Source organism: Musa acuminata, chromosome BXJ3-1, assembly GCF_036884655.1.
Source record: "Musa acuminata AAA Group cultivar baxijiao chromosome BXJ3-1, Cavendish_Baxijiao_AAA, whole genome shotgun sequence".
Lineage (NCBI taxonomy): Eukaryota > Viridiplantae > Streptophyta > Magnoliopsida > Zingiberales > Musaceae > Musa > Musa acuminata.
The window spans coordinates 2,346,960-2,367,604 of record NC_088349.1 but is presented as its reverse complement, the minus strand read 5'-3'; the positions used below and the strand labels follow the sequence as shown (position 1 = coordinate 2,367,604).

General features: G+C 35.1%; 2 protein-coding genes across 8 annotated transcripts; both read right to left on the bottom strand.

The window, feature by feature from the left end:
• Nucleotides 1–620: 620 nt before the first annotated feature.
• On the bottom strand, nt 621–7,140 carry LOC135629397 (monothiol glutaredoxin-S10-like). The gene is made up of 5 exons (XM_065136699.1): nt 6,728–7,140; nt 6,557–6,630; nt 3,729–3,803; nt 1,730–1,756; nt 621–814 (listed from the first exon to the last, which is right to left on the bottom strand). Exons 1-5 carry the CDS (start codon nt 7,042–7,044, stop codon nt 741–743), a joined length of 567 nt encoding a protein of 188 aa, XP_064992771.1. The 5' UTR covers nt 7,045–7,140; the 3' UTR covers nt 621–740.
• A 1,550-nt stretch (nt 7,141–8,690) lies between these two features.
• Nucleotides 8,691–20,473, bottom strand: LOC103988799 (uncharacterized). Of its 7 annotated transcripts, XM_065137406.1 has the most exons (18): nt 20,304–20,473; nt 18,705–18,889; nt 18,366–18,471; nt 18,138–18,246; nt 16,558–16,626; nt 16,312–16,485; nt 16,112–16,185; nt 15,724–15,817; nt 14,803–14,845; nt 13,060–13,122; nt 11,912–12,144; nt 11,355–11,475; nt 11,169–11,269; nt 10,931–11,044; nt 10,640–10,801; nt 10,414–10,560; nt 10,173–10,318; nt 8,691–9,133 (listed from the first exon to the last, which is right to left on the bottom strand). In XM_065137406.1, the coding sequence occupies exons 3-18, from the start codon at nt 18,427–18,429 to the stop codon at nt 8,982–8,984; spliced, it is 1,866 nt and encodes a 621-aa protein (XP_064993478.1). In that variant the 5' UTR covers nt 18,430–18,471; nt 18,705–18,889; nt 20,304–20,473; the 3' UTR covers nt 8,691–8,981. The 7 variants fall into 7 exon arrangements, with proteins under 7 accessions (XP_064993478.1, XP_009405722.2, XP_009405714.2 ...); XM_009407447.3 differs by lacking the exon at nt 18,705–18,889 and having other exon boundaries at nt 18,366–18,479; XM_009407439.3 differs by lacking the exon at nt 18,705–18,889.
• Nucleotides 20,474–20,645: the final 172 nt, after the last annotated feature.

The window sequence follows — 20,645 nt, the reverse complement described above, 5'->3', positions numbered from 1 at the left end:
ATTCGTTTGATGCAAATGACTAATTAAAATATTTAAATTAAAGTTGATAATAGTATGATAATTGATTTACTACGACTGGAGCTCAATAGGCTAATATTATATTTATCAAACCTTATAAGCCATATTAGTTTGTCTACTGAACTGATTTGTTGGTAAAACATAGAAGAACAATATGAGATCTGAACTATTAGGTCACAAACAATCTCAAAAACCTGAACCTATCTGCGCACAAGAAGACAATGCTTAGGAATTACAATGCAGGAAGGTTTGGGGGGCCCAAATTTAAATCATAGTGGTGCAAGAAAGCCAATCCAATGATTAATTTCTTGCTTAGGCATTTCTTATGCAGATAGATGCATTCTCATGTGGTGTTCTTACCACATTAATTCCTGGGAGATGCGACCTGCATTCATGCATGTTGGTGACCACAAATTCTTCTACGTTTATGACAATAAAGTGTAGGGTCATGAAACTGACAAAAAACATAGGCTGTCCTCAGTAAAAGGATTGCATCGTGTTCTATGGTCATGAAACAGTCTCGGTGAAGCATCAATAGCTGCTGCTGTGAATGAAGGGGTCTACCACACCAGATACGATGAAGTATTTTAAAAGAACATCACTGGGTACGATGCCGACAATTCAGTCAAAAATGGCATGTGAACTGTAAAGCACATGTTATCGAACAAAAATGGTATTGTTACTACTTCAAATACATATAAAGAACTGACTTAAGGCTGATACTAATTCTCTGTGCCAATGTTGAGTTTCGATAGTAAAGTAGTTAGCTCTCCTTTCTGGTGCAGTTTCACAGTATCTGCAGGCAAATAAGGATTGAAGAACAAAAAAGAGCACAGTGATCTACCTTCTTTCTGTAAATAAGTAATATTTCTCCAAAGCGCGATGCACAGCAATATGCATATGCAATCAAGCATAGGTTGTATTATTGCTGCATACAAGGATATGCAGACACAGAACCACAAAAAACCAATGTGGTCATCAAAAGCAGAAAAGGAAATGAATGCATCTGAACTATGTTTCCTTCATATTACAATTGTTTATACTTTTTTATTATTCTAATACTACAAACCATGGATCATGAAAATATAGTTTTAGTTACACAAGACTTTACCCGTTCCTATAGACATCAGTCAAGTATTTTCTTATATAAGCATGTATATTCCCTCTTTTATTTGACCATATATAAATCTACCTATAACAAATGACTATTTTTTTCATTTGATGTCAGTTATCTATTATTTATGGTTTTTATTATGGAGCACATACATGTTCATATATCATAGCCACTCTTTAGAACATTGAAGGTATTTATTCAAACATGCATTTTGTTACTGTCAGCAAAATAAATGTTCTTCTTTGCAAGCACATAACCAAACTACACGGTTACCTTAAAAAATCTTTCCTCTTTCTTAATGGTAATTCTGCAACATGCATTATGGTTTCCTCTTTTGGATTGCTTGGTTTGTTATTTTAAACTAGAACAAAATAAATTTACAAGGAAAGATAAGGATTTAAATTTGCAAAAACAAGAAGGAAAGGGAAATGCCTCCATACTCAAAGAAATCAAATAACAGATAAAGAGTCTTATCACTAGCAATGAATCACATGAAACAGAAGTGTCATGTCCCATGCTGTGAAAAATATATGGCAGGTGGAGTATCATCATTGACAAATTTCCGAAGCAAATCAAACAAAGAGGAAAAGGTGCTACCTGTACAACCACCAATATGCTTGCCTCCTGCATCCAAGAAAAATAAAAATATTAGGACCATAGGATTGTGATATGGTGAGGTCTCAATTATATGGGATAAGCTAAGTCGATCTTTCCAGCCATTGATCTATACCGAGGGCAATATCGTTAGTCAAATTGAGACCCATAAAATCATTTCTCATTGTTTCTAATACTTCTTTCTACAGTTTTCTTCTCTTTTGTATACCAATCTAAATGAGCTCATCATGTTTAATGGTGCATTTAGTATGGTGTAAGAGTAAAAAAGTCATGCAAGACTCAACCATACAGCTATAACATGTAAGACTAATTTCTTTGATTTTCTGAGGCTACCAAATCTGCTTGCATTGGCTAAATTAATCAAAGTCCTACTGTGTTAGCTAGAATTAGCTCAATCCGTAGGAACTTTAAATATAAGGTCAGGAAATTAGTCAAAAATTGTACTGACTTTGGATGATACCAATATAATTCCAATATATCATACTGGGATAGGCCAACACTACGAACACATATAAGGGCCTTGACTGGAACAAACTAAGATAACTAAGGAAAGAACAAACTCAATGTTAATAATAAGATTGTGCTTCTGTGTGCTAGATGAAGGGCTCAAGTAGCAGATATAACCAACTGGTCTCTAGGGGTAAGATTGTGTTCATTAATCCTCAGAGATCCTGTATTGCTGACAACCTTATTCATTGAGTTGCCCTTCTTTTTTATGTAGCTGATACCAATTCCTCTGATTTTAACAAAACTCAGCTCTGAGTAAAAACAGATTATTTCATGCACTACCATCTAAAAGCTGTCATTGTTACCCACTCATAGATCTCCATGCATTGTCAGCCAATCATTAACCACTCCGTCCCACTTCCAAGGTAGATATCATCACCACCTCAAAGTTATTTCATCTTTGCTTCGTGACCTAGCCTAATACAGGCAAGAAATAGGATTAAGATCTCCTATTTGTTATAATGTGATATGACATTCTTAATTGACGTATAAGTATATAACTTATATATATCATTATATACAGTTACAAACGTGAATATTATATAAATAATATATGCAAGGTTCTTAATCTTGTACTGTATCGATGTACTGAGCTTTGCTCGGTATGATACGATACAATATATCGAGTGGTACGCCAGGGTGTACCAAATGATACACCTAAAATAGGCATAAAATCCTCCAAAAATATCTGAAAAATAGAAAAAAATTTAAGATAGGATTTTTAAGTTAGAAATAAATATACATTCAGTATAGTTTTAACAAAATTAATGTAAATTAGGTAAGAATAGTGTCATATATCTTTTTTGGGTTTTGAGTAGTCTTGTGCAAGGTTCGCAATTTCGGTCCATTCCGGATCGTTCTTCCGCTTAATCCTCCCAAATTAGCCTCCTAAATTTGATTCAATCCATAAATCATTGTTTTGTTGAATTTAGAAGAGTAAAAATATGAGAATAAGAGAGAGAATATGAGAAAAAATGAGTTTGAGAGAGTTTAAGAGAGTGTGAGAGTAAAATGACCATCTAAGTATGACATGTCCCAATTTTTAAACCCTTAAATACTTGAGCCTCATGATCACAAAAGAAATGATTAAATGATTAATGCATTAAGCAAAATATAATTTGTTATTACTAAATCTAAACCAAAATAGAGTCTAATTACTTAAGGATGATACTAAGTCTCAACCAATTGGATAAAATCATGATGCAAAGAGTAAATTCACAATCACAGAAATACCATAATCAGAACATGATAGATATTAAATGATTTCTTCTAAAGCTTGATTCTGTAAGCATATTTGTCTTCCATTCACATGATTGTCAGTGACTAAAATTTCCAATATACTGCTCTAAAGTTTAGCCCGATGACATCGTTTGCATTTGTTTCTTGTAATAACTAATTGAAAAGTAACTTTAAATTAAATAAGGTCCTTTCAAAGAATAACTAAGGATTCTAAACTGAGTATTTTATTATGTACCAATGAATACATTAGGAACAGTATGTTGTCCTGTCAGTCTTTCCAGTGCTTTTTGTACTTGCGGCCCTTGAGGACCTGAAATAAGACACAATCACAGATTATAGAAATATAATATTTGAATTGGAATGTCAGATTTTTTTCACTTACTGTTAAAATTTGATCAAAGATTGTAAGTAACTTCTTACAATCTTAGAACCATGTCACTAATAATGAAAATGAAAAATCACATACAAAAAGATTAGATTTAATTTCATATCAACATGGCATACTGCTTCACCAACAAGAAAATATGGAGTCAAGTAACGCGTAACAAAAGGAAAGTGAATAATTTTTAAGGCAACTGGAATGCGGTTAGTAGATGCCTAATTATATCTCTAAAGAAGACAAAGTCTATAGGGCTATGATATTAGCAACATTTGTCTCATTGATAAAATAACTAACAACTACTTCTGTAACATTTGATGAGTGAAAAAGGAATACGTTTCTTGAGACATTTGAACTTCAATGATGAATAAGTAGTTTGTTATGCTTTCTACGCTAAAACCCGGCTAGTGCTTTTCCTAGTTGAATTTGACAATCTGGGGAAGCTTTGTCCCATGATGCACATGTGATACAACTGGCAAAACGGCTTATTATTTGATTGGGTATAGATGACCAGACATTGATGGAGGGTCTCTTGGAATAGCTAATGGAATTTACAAGTGCCTCTCAAACTTGAGTTGTCCATGGAAGCTTAAATCAGAGTTTACTTACTCATTCTTTGCTTATTAGAAGAAATATTCCCATAAATTCTCTTCCTAGAGTTTCCTATATTTATTGTTTCTAGATTTTTTGTTAATCCGGAAATATTGATCATATCATTTTGGACATCATTTTGTAATTAAATTTAAATATTTATTCCTCTAGTAATTGGATCAACGGTGGCTGGCTTTTTGAGACAAAGCACCTTGTCAGTTCCCATTGTTCTCTTTTATATCATATTATCACATACTTCTTGACTATCTAGAAGGCACTGAATGACTGCATTCAACAATCACAGAGCCAACATGAATCTAAACTTGGGCGATGCTCATTGCTTACCAAGATTTATGAACGTTTGCCCCATTTTTACAGGTTTACCATCTAGGATTCTTTGGAGTGGCAGTTATAATATGTTGTCAAGTCATTGAATTCGATTTGGATGATTCCATTTTTGAATAAAATGCTTGCTCTTTGGAAGCTGAATAGTATTTTGTGGGACATGATTTGTATTCAGTCCAGATAATGTAGACTCTAGCCATATTTTAGGTAAGCCAATAAAAAATTTGCTAACTGGCTTGATTATAAGAGTATCACTACCAGCACTTCCTGTATCTGGTAATATGCTTACCATCTGACACACCATAATTCTATTGGTATATATCATAACTGTTTAAGTCAACAAAATCTCCCTTTCTTTATTTGAAATTGATCAAAAATGGTGCCAAACCACCTACAACATTCTTCATTTGATATAAAAAAATTAAAAATAACTTATAACCATAAAAGAATCATAAAAAGGGCAACTGCAAAAGTATCATTGCTATGTCATGATAGTAAGCGTCACTGATGAGTAGCTATGTGAAGAAAGCTTGGAGTGACGATTTTTTTATATGACCTAGAGTGACGTGATTTTCAGATGTTCTAATACCGTGAAACATGTTAAAAGTGATATTCCTAGACCTAGAATAAAGAAAAATGATAGTACATAATCAACTCATCATTCAAAGCATTTGCTTTTAATCGAACTCATCCCTTCAAAATAGGATGTGCGCATACTCTTATTTAGTGTTCTTGACTAGTCAAACCATGAAGAGGACTAAAAATATAAAAGGTGTAACTTCAGCAAGGTGAACTGAAATCAGTTAAAAGTTTCTTCTTGAGATGTCTTATTGACTATAATTAACTATCAACTATCAGTTTATCTTTACTCCTTGTATGGAGCATTCGTTCTATTATACTCTTCTCATTTATTTACATGACTTTCCACTTAGTGTGTTCCCTTCCAGGGTTTTTTAGTTCATGTCTTGCACCACTATCCTTTAACTATCTCATGAAGTAAAGATTGGAGATCAATAATTCATAATTATTACCATCAAGTATTCTTACTCATTTTCATAGACAGTTCATCTTGGAAGGCATGAAATCAAGGGACATTGACCATGTTATCATCAGTTTTTCCAAGATTACCATGAAGTTAGCAGAATTGAATATGTCCCAGCATGAGTTAAGAATGTAGAGTTATAACCAACCTAGCCACGGGAATTTTCACTATTTATAGAATACAAAGCCTTATTAATCTTTTCTCAGAATATTAAGATCAAGTTATCAACATCATCCAGGATAGAGCTTTGAAGAAACACAGTACGGCTCAATTGACCCCTTCCAGATATCTCAGTTCCAAGAAAAGATATAAATCTAGAGTAGTTAATATCGTCTTCCTCAATCTTACTTGGGATGATAATTTTTATTTCATTGCAAGATTTATTTTTCAGCATCTGTGACAGAATCTTGTATTACTATCTCTCAGCTGTAGCCACCAAATTCTTTGTTCCAACTTTCGAAGCACTCTCTTCAGCTCTCACAGAAGCAAAAAATTCCGTATAACATTCCATCTCTTTAAACTACAACTTAATGTTACTTTTTTTTTTCGAATGAATCAAATCCTAAAACAAGAAAAAGCAATTTCCAATGTAAAAATATATACTTTGACAATTAACTCATATCAACGAACCAAGCAAATGATTTAACAATTGCAATTGAAATAACTTTGGGGAAAAATAGCAAACAAGAAAGAATAAAAGCTCTACCCAGCTCATCAAGCTCAATGACCAGTGGCTGCACTCCAATCCGCTTGAACAGCGACTTCACCTCCATCGAGTACCTCAATTTGCCAACCGATGGGAAATTTAATAAGCGCGACCAAACACAACGTGGCAACAAACGGATCGAGAGACAGAAGGGACGGATCCATCACTTACGAACACCAGGTTTTGGAGTAGATGACGATGGGGTGGTCGGCGATGGTCTTCTTGACCGACTCCTCCAGCCGCGACCCGAAGGACGAGGATGACGAAGAGGGAGAGGGGGAGGAAGAGGACATGGATCGGGCGGCCAAGGATCGGCCGCATCGCAACGCTGCTCCCTTGTTTGGGATCACGGTCACGAGAGATGAGGGCCGAGGGCGAAAGGGAGGAGGAGGCAAGTGGCAGCGGAAGGGCACATTGTTGAGAGTGGCGGGGCGGAGAGAGGTAGCAGAGCTGGCTCTCGCCATGGCAAAAGGGGTCTCCGCCGCCATAGCTTCTCTCCTTCGGCAACACGCAAAACGATGGGGTTTCTCTGTGTTTGTTCTTTGGGTGTATGTTTGGAGATGAGCTACGGCGCTGTTAATATGGTTTCTCCAAGAACAATAATAACATAAGAAAATCCTCCTACTCTAAAGGTTATCACGTTTAGAGAAATAATTTAAATTAAATTATGTAGATAGTGATTGAGTTTTATTTGACTTGTTGTTCTAAATTAGATGACTAATTATATAATGAGATAATAGTTAATTATATTTAGTATTTTTAAAAATTATATTAATATAAAATAAAATATTTAGGTTCGATTATCCTAGCGATATCAATTTTACTAAAAAATAAAAATAAATAAATAAAAGGTAAATTTAACATTTCAATTGGTGGTGACGGACGACGTCGATGGTGGTGGACGATGACATCATCGAGGGTTGCAGGTAGCTACTGTGGATGAGCAGAGCGATGACGAGAGATGAGGATTGCTTTACATTTGCGCCGACATCAACGTAGTTGTCGATGGATGAAAGGACCATCAATGCAAAATATTGACTGATGACGCTCAATGATTACATTGATACTAACGTAGTTGTTGAGTGATGAAAAGACCGTTTGACATCTACATCGATGGTCATTTTGTCGTTCTACGCTTACATTAGCATTGATGCAGATGTCGAACGGCCCTCACCTTTCGCCATTGCTCTCCTTATCCATAATAACCATTCGTGGTCGCCAACGACATTATCGTCCACCACCACCAACGTTGTTCGCTATCACAAAGCTGTTCGCTATCACAAATTAAAATATTAAAATTATCTTTTTACTCTTTATTTTTATATTTTCGTTGGTAAAATCGATGACGTTAGTATAAATAAATCTAGATGTTTCACAACTATAAGGATGATAATGTTATTTTTTTAAGTATAGGGAGTGAAATGCCAAAGATAACTAACTATAATAGGTAATATATAATTAACCCCAAATTATATGCTAAAGATTTTATCTATGATTTTATACTAATCAAATTCTTTCATTACCTTAATCGTTGATTAAGGAACCAAAGATGTATAATCATTATTTTTATTTTTTTAAATTTGATCATAACCATTTGGTTGTTCAAAAGTTAAAATATTATACACCTAAAATACAACTAAAATAATAAAGGTAATTTCTTTGAAAAAAACTGATTTTTTTTTTAAGATACTCTTGTTTTCATTTTTGTCTAAATGGTGCTTTCTATTTCTTATAATCCAATAAATATCCCTCCCTGGTTATCACTTGTCATTTGTCGCCTCTGTGTTGCCACCATCGTGAGGCCCTCAACGCAGTCGTTGTCGCCTCTTATCATGCTGACCATTGAGCCCTCGTCTTCCTCCTTTATTGTCGACATTAGCAAAGGTAGCTACAATAGGCCTACCCCTCTCTTCACTCGCATGGCAGGCCCATCATCCAATCTCTTGCCCGAGAAAGCAGCGCCATATAGTCGTCCCCTGTTCAAGCCCTGATCGATCACACCTATGCCATCTAGACTCTTGCCTCCATTACAATCATTGACCCTGTTCGAGCCCTCCACACGCAATGGGCAGGCATCACTGGTCACCCTCATAAGTATTAAATGTTATTGGGCAGTCAAGGTGGAACCAAAGAGTAAAAACCATAAATCATGCTTGTATTGCAAAGTAAAACAAAAGAAAATTATATTTGGGTAATATCCTCTAACATATAAGAGTCTAAGTGACAAAATTATAGTACTCATATTATGAATAAAAATCATTCTCTATGAGGAAGTGCAAGTTATTTCACCTGCATTCGCATGATTCCCCAGATTTGCACAATGATCAAGCATCAACAGAAGCATTCACGTCCAATTCTACAAACTTTCTGAGCTACCCAACAGAAGCATTCATCTTCCAATAGCAAGTGTGATTGCGAAGATGTGCTAAGGATCATCATCATATGGCGTGCTTGACGCTGGCAGTAGAGGAACGATCACAATGGGCCTCCCATGTAGTCTAAATTCCGTAAGTCTGGAAGCATAATTTGACTGGCATAATTGTGTATTCCCACCCAAGTCCAACGTCTCCAGTTTACCTAAGAAACGAAAATGGAAGAACAGGCCTGAAGTTTGTGGGATTAAATATGTAGGAGATATTGCTCATCTAAAGTCATGAACATGATGCCTTCACAAAACATCCAATGAGAGAGGAAAACTACACCCTATATATTCCCTACATTATCATGAAAATGGTCCTCATTTAAATTAGAAAAATGCATAGTAAATCAGCTGGCAAATGTGACATTGACTGTAGTGATTCAGTAAAGCACACAAAATAGTTCCCTAAAAAAGCTATTTCAATTCCCAAATTCATTTAAACAAACTCAATGCAATAAGCTAAGATAGAAAATTCTACCATAATAATGTAGATATATATCTACCACGGAGACATGTTACTATGTACACAAGCAGGCTCAAACACAAACTATAACAGGAAAATTGCAGAGCCACTAATATATTTGTATTCACTTTCTTTTTCCTACTTATTTCAAAAACTGAATTTTCAAGAAAAATAAAAGAAGCCTTAATGCCTAACTATCAAGGATTTTCATAAGAAAAAAATTGTCACAGGGCTTTAGTTGGACAAGCTTTTAAGCATGTGCTTTCTATGGCTAGTCACGTGTAGTAAATACAAAATTTGTCTAGAATTCCATTATGATGATGGTAGAAGGAAGCATGACCATCTTAGATCTATTATGCAACATTACGTTAAACTCTTAAAGTGGCAAGGCTTTTAGTAATACATCCCATAGACAAATATACCAATAACTGTATTCACTCATCAGACTTGGTTAAACAATCTTCCAAACATTGTGCACCATTACCATTTTCTAACAAGATAAATGTTTAAATTGGAGAGCAAAACAAGACTGTAATAGCTAACAATGTTAAGGAAATGATTTCACTGGCATTCCAAATATTTCTGAAAGAAATTTGGCTCATCATCAAATTTACAACTGTTTGGACCCATAAGATTTATATAAAGATGTTGGCTAAAATGCATTAGATTGCTACTCACAGCTCAAGTATCACATACACTACAGATTTGTAATGTTATTTTGCTAAGAATCATACCCTGTGACTGTTTCAGTGCACCATAAATCACTTCTGATGATTCAGGAGGCATAAGATTACCTCCAGCGTTGATATAAGCAATACTAGGTGAATACATGAGGAGTTTAACGATGAAATAAGCAGCTCTGAGCCCACCACGATTCTTGCTACAAAATTAAGGCTACAAGTAACTTATAAAATTTTTAACAGAAATTGCACACAAACAGGAGAGAGAGAGAGAGAGAGAGAGAGAGGTGACAACCTTATGTTGATGCTTTGAAGAGCCATCTTTTTAGGTATTTGATCCTCAAGTTGTTGAAAGCCTAACGTTCCTAGTTCCACATCTTCAATGTTAAGTTTTCTAACACTGGAAGAAGCCAAGAACTTTGCCAAAGGTGCTGCTATTGAACTGAAGTTTAATATAGTATCAGCAGCTGCTTCCAACAGATGACTAAATGGAAAGATATTATAGAAGTTGGATGACTAACCTGCCAAGGTTATTTTCTGCCACAGAGAATGACCCCTTCAAAGTTGGAAGGCTTCTTAGAAGTTCAGCCACTCCCGTGCAAGACAGATTGCAATTATTTAGCTTAATATCTGAAAGAGGGTAAGATTTCTCAACAGCCCAAACAAAATAAGGAATTAAACTCCTGCAAAATTCATGTACTAATTGATTCAGTAGTGACATCAAGAGTTGTGAAGACAAATGGGTGAAGAGTTTGTGGATAGCTTCCTTCTGAATAAGTAACATGAAGGATATAGATGGAATTCATTACTACCTGATTCCATCATCCATTATAGCATTGTCACTTATGTCTAAACTGCTCAAAACAGGCATATGAACCAAGATATTATGAAGATCTTCAGCATCTTCCTTCTGAAAATTATTCCCCCTGACATATTGCCAATGTCAGCTGTAAACTCCATCAGGAAACTAACAGATAAGAAACAAAAAGATCCCATCACAGCCTCACAAAATAGTGAGAATAAGTCAATTAAAAACAAATTACATAGTACCTTAAGCTCAGTTTCCTCAGTGACCTCAATGACACATTTGATTCCACTAATAATGCAAACTCTAAAGGTTTTCTGTCAACCATAGAAAGCCAACCAGCAAGCTGCAGAATACAGACAACCTTTAACTAAAGGCATCTTGGCCAAACCAAGTCAGTAAATGTGATCTTACACCAATGAACTACTAACATTGTTCTCTGATATCTCTAGAGTGACTACATCAGAAGATGACCCAAGGAGAACATCAAAAATCATTTTTGCACACTTTGGCAGCAACTTACTGTCACAAAAACACACTGTTCGCAAGTCCCTGAGAATTTAAAAAACTGTTGAGGTTTCTTTGTTATGGCAATTATTGGATGGAAAGATAATTGACAAAATCCACCTCTATAGTTTATGCTAAATTATGTCATAAAATGCATAAGAAAGCTATCAAAATCTTATTTTATCAATGTAATTAACAAATATTTGCAGGTATCACCTATATATAGAAATATCTAAGATTCAAGTTGGCATGCTTCTGGTCTTCATTTTAACATTCAGTAGAAGAAATAATGTCTAACTTGTATCCCTAGAATCATTAAATCATTTTGTAACTCGATATTCACTAAAATGTGCACTAGATGCATCTGCAGATGTATATATTTGTCACCTAATATTGCCAGATCAACAGTGAACATATTCGGGCACAAAAGTTTCTGAAGTAAAACTAAACAAACTAGTAAACATGAAAAGATCGGATGTACCTTCCTGATGATATAAAAGACAAAAGGCCAGCAGGTATGGTAGATAACTTGCTATCAAAGATGCGAGATGATTTTACATGAAGTTCTCGGACACCATGAGTTTGAGATACATCTCTTCTGTGTATAGAACCAAAAATTTGATCTATCATAGCAGGTGGAATCTGAGAATAAATAAATTCAAGAGAATGCAATGTCTGCCTGTGCTGGTTTAGATGCATACACACTCCATTAACCTGGAGATGCAATGGAACAATCAAGTAATAATACTGAAACTCACATCATCATGTCAGTTCTCCTAGCAAAGGAACCCAACAAAGCATTTAATGAAATATAAATTATTCATGCATGCTTATACTGTTACACAAAATACTATTCTGAATTGGGAGCGACAAATATAGGACATGCACCTAAACAATAAAACATGAGCCTCCAGAACTTAGGGTACAAAATTTGTTATTAAAACGAGCAGCCAATTCAAAGATAAATAGTACCAGTTGCTCTTCAGAGATTAACTTTTTTGAAAAACAATAACATTTTTCTTCTTTCAATCTGTTAGAACATGCTTATCATATAGTTATGAAGTGGTTTTCAGCGACTTAACCCAAGGTTCGCAATACCGTACCGTACCGGTATTTCGACCTGGGCTCGGTACCGGTACGGTACGGTACATCGAGTAGTACACCCAGGTGTGCCGAGTATTGTAACACTGCCACAGTACTACAGTGCACTCGGACCGGTAACAGGTGGTCCGCGTACCGGCAACCGATCGGACCGGTACGTACTGCCCGTACCAGGCGGTACAGTTCGGTACTGCAGACCCTGGCTTAACCATCAAAATTGTTCTGTAAAATCAAATATGATATGCACCAATAACATTGTTTTTTCTTATCGTGCCCTCAAGTACTCCAATGCAATTTCTGCATGTTCTCATTTTTCAGAGCATGCCAAGCATTAAGTGCATTTAAACAAATTAATGAGATATATATAATTAAATGGTCATTAGATGAAATAGGGCCTAAAAATATTGAATCATTTTGGATAAAACAGTGCTGTTATTCTTGCACATGTTTTAAGAAACAGCTAAAAGTTTAAATCTTATTGTAACTCATGGTCCATCATGTTGTGTGCTCATAAATGTAGGACTTTACCTGATTTTTGGAGATTATCCTTCTGAACACCAAACCTTGCAACTTGCAATCTCTAAGTAGCTCCTGCAAGTGATATATGATAGAGTTTTTGAGTTTGAATATGTGTGATAATCACAATGTTTAAAAGGTACCTCAGTCTGTACCATTACCACAATGATAGACTTCTGATTTATGCATGAACACTTTTTGAAGAAAAGACGTATGGAAATTGTCAAACTTAATTCATGAAGATTATAAAATATGGATTAAAAGGCAACTATAATATACAGAAGTAGGAAAATGATAGAGTCAACAAGATAAAAGGAGAGGGAGGGGAGGTGTAAATAGGAAAGTTGGGGATGTAAATCTTGAAACTGGAAGCGCCTTTGGGATGTCAATCTTGAAGTGTGAGAACCATCTTACAGCATTCCTCAGATAAAGAGGATGTGATCCACTTTTCTGCGTGAGAAATCAAAATAGCAATTACATACATGTATCTCCCATTCTTCATCACTAAAATTTGATGGGAGTAATTTCCAGTTTGATGACTAGCCACATGAATACTCAACATTGGTAGTTTAAGGGCTAAGGTCTAATCACTCAGCTGGTTTTTACTAAGCTATGTGTACTGGTCCTACAGAAAATTGGTACCAGTAATGATATTTGGAGTATGGCAATCTACCCACTTGATTAACTGATGCCCAGGTCACATATGTAAGTTACACTTAAGTCCACATGGATAACCAGGATCTCACAGTGACATTGGATTCCGGAGGCATCATAACCAACCATACCACCATCACTATCATAGTGCACTGCCCTGGCCAGATTGATGATATATGGGATACAAAATATTGCAATGTAACCCACACAAAATGAGCATTTATGATGAAAACCCAAAAAACACACACAAGCTAACCCACACAATCTAATATGGATCTATCTTTGTAGTTTCCGACCATGACGATCAGCATGCTATTGTACCAACTGGCACAAGACAAAAAACACTGACAATATGCCGGCACCTTTGGCATGAGCCTACATGGCACTTTTTTATACCTTTCGGAAATGATAGCTTTAACTCATGCCAACACAAATTGATTAGCACAATAATTCTTGATCATGCCATGCCAATTGTCACTCATAGGCTAGATAACATAGAAAAAATTTGGCCTAGTCATATCTTGGCACCATCTACACAGGCTGGCATAACATGTGTCTATACCTTTGGACCTGCACAACTTGGCATAACATGTGTAGATACCTCCCTGGCATGGTACATAAACCAATGTCAATTTATCTTGATTGACATAACAATCCTTGCTACTTATATGAAACAGTAAGTACTAATTTGATTGGAGATTGAGATGCAGAATGCCAAGTTCCAGGGGATCTTAAAATAGTGCTATTAAAACCTTTTCTTTTGAAACAAAATTGAAACTTGATAGGTATAAAGTATAAAGTATAAACAAAACCAATCAAAACAAACCAATTTGAAATCAGTCTTTAGACAGTGTAAATATCATTTTGGTACACTGACTGTTAGACAAATCCCACTAGTGAAACAATCAAAAGAACAAATGAAAGAAGACAGTCCCATCCCTACATGAATATTTGTAAAATATACATGCAAAGGAACAATTTCTTTGGTTGATATTTCTGAATAGAACTGGAATGAGGATACCAATAACAAACAATAAATCACACTAGAATGACATAATCTAATCCAACAACAAAATTCAAGGCAGCTATTGTTACACTTACACATGTTTCTGCAACACAAAGCACATTTTGAAGTCTCAGGTATCTGCATTTACAAGAAAACCAAGATCAGCAACAATATAAGGGGACCAAAATTCAGAAATAACTGATGCAAAATACAGTATGTACTTTCAACTCTTCTAACATGAAATTTTTACCGAAAGAAAATCTCCAATAAAAGAAAGGATTCCCAAAGGCTGGATATAGGTAATCCAATAAAAATAAGTGCAATATATTTACAAAGACGTGTGCAAAAGATAGAGGGCATCATCTACTTGAGTGGAAAAAGCAATAAACAGAATGAACAACATTCATTATTGCTACAAAATAAAAATTGTGGTTACAATCACCTATTGACACAGGGATTGTGGCAAGTTCTCATCCTGATACATGATTGGACATTGTATTGAACACCACAAGTCGGGAAAGTGTTCATGCCACTGCTCAGGCCAGTGCTAGCTTGAATGCACTTAACACTGTATAGTGCTTTGTGCCTATGTTGTAAACCTCAAAATTTTAAATACCAGTCAAATAGTGGTATCAATAATCTATTGCACCAGTATATCAACAGTATATTGGACGATATATCAAACTGTACAACCCTATATCATTGAATAAGAAACAAAAATGGACGTATATGTATCAGCATCGGGCTATATATTTGGTATCAGTACTTGGTCAGACATAAATGTTGGATGGTATGTACAGCCTCGACTAGTATTTCAAACCTTGGTGTTGACAAATAAATCCTGTTTGTAATGTATTCAATCTTTTAAACTCAATATCCTAAAATCATATTCAATGAAATAATCAATTAAACAACCAAAAAATTCAGGAGTATAATTAAATTATCCAGCTATTGAATTTGCTGGCATCAACAATCAGATTAAAACATCATAATTGAAAGTTTGAAACAAAAGATACCTAATGTATTGCCCAAATTTGTTGCAATGGAAGGACAAATTCATACAGGTACAAAATGTGCCTCCACTATGACCAATTACATCCATGATGTTATCTGCAACAAAAGAAAACAACATCCAGGAAAAAGAGAAAAAAAGTTGCCTTGACAAAACAACAAATAAAAAAATATAAAGAAACCTTGAAGTCCTGTAAAACATTGTTCCAGTAAAAAGGAATTTCATTATGTCAGTTGTCCAAGTGCAGTACTACATCATTTAAGAATTGAGTCATGATAATTAAAGAAAGTTTCAGAAAAATAAATTAGAGTAAGTCACGCTTCTATAAGGAAAAAAAATAAATATGGAAGCATCTATGAATAGAAATGAGGGAACATCAAATGCTATTTTACCTGAAATTGTTAGGTCACTAATATAACCATCAAAAGACGGAAGTAAGGCCGTCTCTGCAGCTTCATCTAGACAACTACCAACACATAAATCTCAGTCATAACCAATAGCAATCAGACGACTATGTCATAGTCTCTATGTGAACAACTAAAACTTCATATAAAGCAAGAAGCACAGAGTAACACCATATTAGTAGGCATACTTCTGTAGATGCTTTTCCCAATATAGTTGCTGCCAGTCAACACTTTGATTTGACAATTTAGCTATTTCACAACCATCTTGTGTTGCCACACAGCCAATTTGTTGGGTCATAGTGATATCTTCAGGCCAGCGATTCGTGTGTAACAGCTTCCATGTCATATTAAAATCTTCTTTCCTGAAAATAGGTATCTCTCTTACTATATTTTCCTTCATCCATTTCTTATGAAACACATGATGCTAATCAAACCTTTTACGTTTTCGTCCATGGTCAACACCAACATTTGTGAATCCTACTCCACCACAACTATCAGGTAATCTGTCACAGAGATACTACTGATTTAGCAAGTGAATGCATAGACTAGCAAAGCACCCAAATATCACCAAAAAGGCTCACAGCAACATATTCAGAAGAGTCATTGCCACACAATTGATCTCTAGCATGTAATATAGTATGCAACAAAAGATTGTTAAAACTTAAAAGCTCCACCACACCACTAGGACTGTCCTCAAAAGTGGAATTCACGTGATATGCAGCACTGAAACTAATAAAAACAACTTAAAAGACAAAATGTTGCATGCTTATACTACAACTGAATTTTACTTGCTAATGAGTGTTCAAAAGGTGGCTCCACAAGTTAAATATCTAATGTGAGACATAGTAGTATCAAAAAATTATAAGTTCCATTTGGATTATAAATAGCCAAAATTACATAAGCAGATGTTCCTAGACTACATCCTAACCCACAATGAAACATACCAGCTTCATAATATCAACATTCAACATTATCATAAAGCAAGAACCTAAGCATAGAGCAAATTAGATGTACATTGGAAAAAGCTAGACATTAGTATTAATAAAGACAAATAAAAAAATATGTCAATATGGTTTACTCAACAATTACTTACCTGATTATTGTTTTTGGACCATATTGGGCTAAAGGAACTTAGCTTAAAAGTTCATCTATAGGTTATCTTAGAAACTAAATGTTACCTAGATTTTTACAGTCAATTCATATCCAACAATTGTCAACATAAGTTGACATGTCAATTTATCCAGTTAAGGTAATCCCTCAGCAACAATTTAGGACATAAAAATATTAATAACCAAGGTTTTGCCAATCCAGCCCATGCAGCATACCGTGTGATGCACCACAGTAGCAAGAAGAGGGCAAGGAGAGGCAGGAGGAGAAGAAGAGGAGGAGGTGGAGAAAAAGAGGAGGAATTGGAGAAAAGGAAGAGGGGAGGAGCAGTAGATGGCAGAAGCGACAGAGGCGGAGAATTAGATGAGTAACAGGATGATCAACTGCGGCATGATGGTGATGAGCAACACAAGGGACACAATGTTACAGTTATATGGTCCAATATTATTTTCAAGGTAACTCAAATTATAGTGTTGTCCAACATTGCAACAATCACTAGATGAGAAGCGTAGTTACTCATGAAACTTTCAGTTTATTCCATAGTATCGCAATCATAAAAATAAATGTGTTCATACATTTGTGTAGTATGAAAATCAACCCAAACTATCCACATGAACTAAATGATATTTTAACTTGCTTAACTTAATGTAAGACAAAATATGAAGCATTTCCTTGTACTTATCACTGTAGGTGAGCTTCACAGAGGTATTACAAATACTGCAAAAAGCATATATTTATGTGATGGATAAAGGGATACAAAGAACTAAATCCAAGAAATACTGAAAATGAATGCAGAGAACACAGAAAGTTGTGAAAAGCTAAAAAATAGTTGAAAGCTAACTACTATTAGAAGAGTAGATATTTTGAAGTAGTAAGTAGTGCATTTAGTCTTTCAATGGCAAAACACCTTTCTAGCAATTCATGCATATTTTGCAATGCCAATGGAGGCAGGTTTGTCGCCAAGCCATCAAACAATTCCGAAGGAAGTTCAAGGATGTCCTCCACATGCTCATTTCCTGTGACATGCAATGATTTTGGTATGCAATTAAAAAACAAATTGTTATATTGCATGTTAATTTCTGAAGATTCATAATTTAACAGCGAAATTTTAAATTTTATTATCTTCAATACCAACCATGTACTAATGCAGCTGTAATTGTCTTCACACAGAGAGAGAACAAGGTTGGGACATAAGACATGTAGTTATGCCTACCAGCAGCACCTTGACAACTGCAACCAATCTGAATAACTACTTTCATATGTTAAAGTTCTGTACATCTCACTGGTCAAGCATAGCAATTTCATGAATGAAAAGAATAAAGAATCCAGTGGATAAAGAGTATGCAATAAGATTCACGAAGGAAAGGAACAAATATACAGGATTTTTGGGCATCACAAGAAATCAAGATCTGTCACAGTTGGTACCATGTACATGAAGTTAGACCAAGAGGAAGTCAAAACAAGTGCTACTAACTTGTAAAATAGTATCGTCGATTTAAAAGTCAATCTGTGTTGGCATAGCATTTCCTGTCACGACAACATCATGCATACATTTGTGTCCGGAAACAGAGACCTTGATCATTAGCACAGACACCATGATCATCCATCACAGTTGACAATCATTTTGCCAGCATATACTAGTACACCTCATGTCACAAACTTTTAAACCATGTAGACAATAACAAATTAGTAATGAACCAAAGATGCAGCAATCTATGAAACAAGACTTAACAGCTAAAAAATATATGCTTATTCATCTAAATCCTGCAATCTTAAACTTGATGCCACACATGAGAAATATGTCTAACATAACTTCAACCTGAAAGCTCATCCATAATACTAAAGATGCAGCACTTATGATCAACTTCTTTCTGCAAAAGCCTTACTATCTGAGATTATCTTAATGGATTCTTTGCCTTTTGCCCTCAATATTGCTTATTTTCTATTGTTAGACCTTTAGTTTCCTGCTCTTTAACATGGGATCACTACCAGCTATGCTTGCAGTTTACCTGCTTGTTTAAAACTTGTAATGACTCAATAGACTAGAGTTGTCCATTGTTTAATATCTTTTTTCACTAGATTACACTATCTGGTTTGGTGTTCTATTTAGTGTGTATATGTTAAATATAGCTCAAGAGAAGTGGTTTTACATTTACTTTTTTATAATTAATTATTTATAAGATATGCGCATGGTACAACATATATTACTTTCGTCAAAAAGGGATTAGCTTTTATGTGTTCTGATTTCTTTACAACATAAATCCATCATCAAGATTAGTTTTAATCATCATGAAAGGATTAGTTTTATGTGTTCGCATTTCTTTTTGAAAGGCCATGAGTTTGCATTTTATTTCTTGGAAGTTGATCAAATATTATCTTTTTTTCCTCTCTTTCCTTCGACTGTGATGAGTAAATGTTCGTTAAAATCAACTAATCAACCTACTACTACTATGGTCCCTCGGAACGACTTATTTATAACAAGCAAGGTTAAATACAAGTTGAATTTAACTGACAATTACTATGATCCCTTGTTTGGGACAAAACTAAATAATTGAATTTTATTTTATTTTCATGTTTGACAAGGATCAACCAATGATTTCAGTCACCAGCAGCTATACCCTTGTATCAACCTAAACCAAATACTCATGAGAAAAGAAATTTTCATCTAGACAACCCATAAATTGTATTGATAATTCTACTTCAAATACAAGCATGCCGAACAATGTTTCAAAGTTGATACCACATTGAGACAAAACAGCATATTTTGATGAATTGGCATGATTAATTCTAGGTTGAACCTATAGGAACAGACAATCCCAGCTAAAATTGCATATGATGACTGGCGACGAGGAGCATCATCTAGTCTTAGTATAAATAAAAGGGATAAGTGTCTTTTTGTAAGAAGAGTAGGGTCATATACATATAGAAGAGATGAGACAACTTAATTTTTTACTTCCAGTTCGGATCAAGAATGACAGTGCTAGCTGGAAAGAGAAAATTCCACATGCATCGCATTTCGAACCAGGCAGAGAACGAGGGAGTGTAAGAGGAGCGAGATAGAGAGAGAATTTACGTTGTCGCTACCGTTGCCTATGCCGCTCCGGTCCTTTGCTGCGACTGAGCCCGCTCGATCAACAAGCCGAAATCGGCTCCGCTCCTTGCTGTTAAAGCGAGGTTTGGGGAACAGTGTTTAGGGATTTTAAGGTGTTCGAGAGCGATGGAGGGAGAGGAGGGGAGGGGAGGGGGCGGCCGCTACAAATTATTATTTTTTGGCAATTTACTTATAAAAACCCTATTAATTGTCTTTATCAGATGAGAGCCTATATCAAAAAAATTATGCAGGAATAATTTTTTCTATATTCAATCATTATCCTTCTATTCTAATTATTTTTTAAAATATTTTTGTATAAATTTC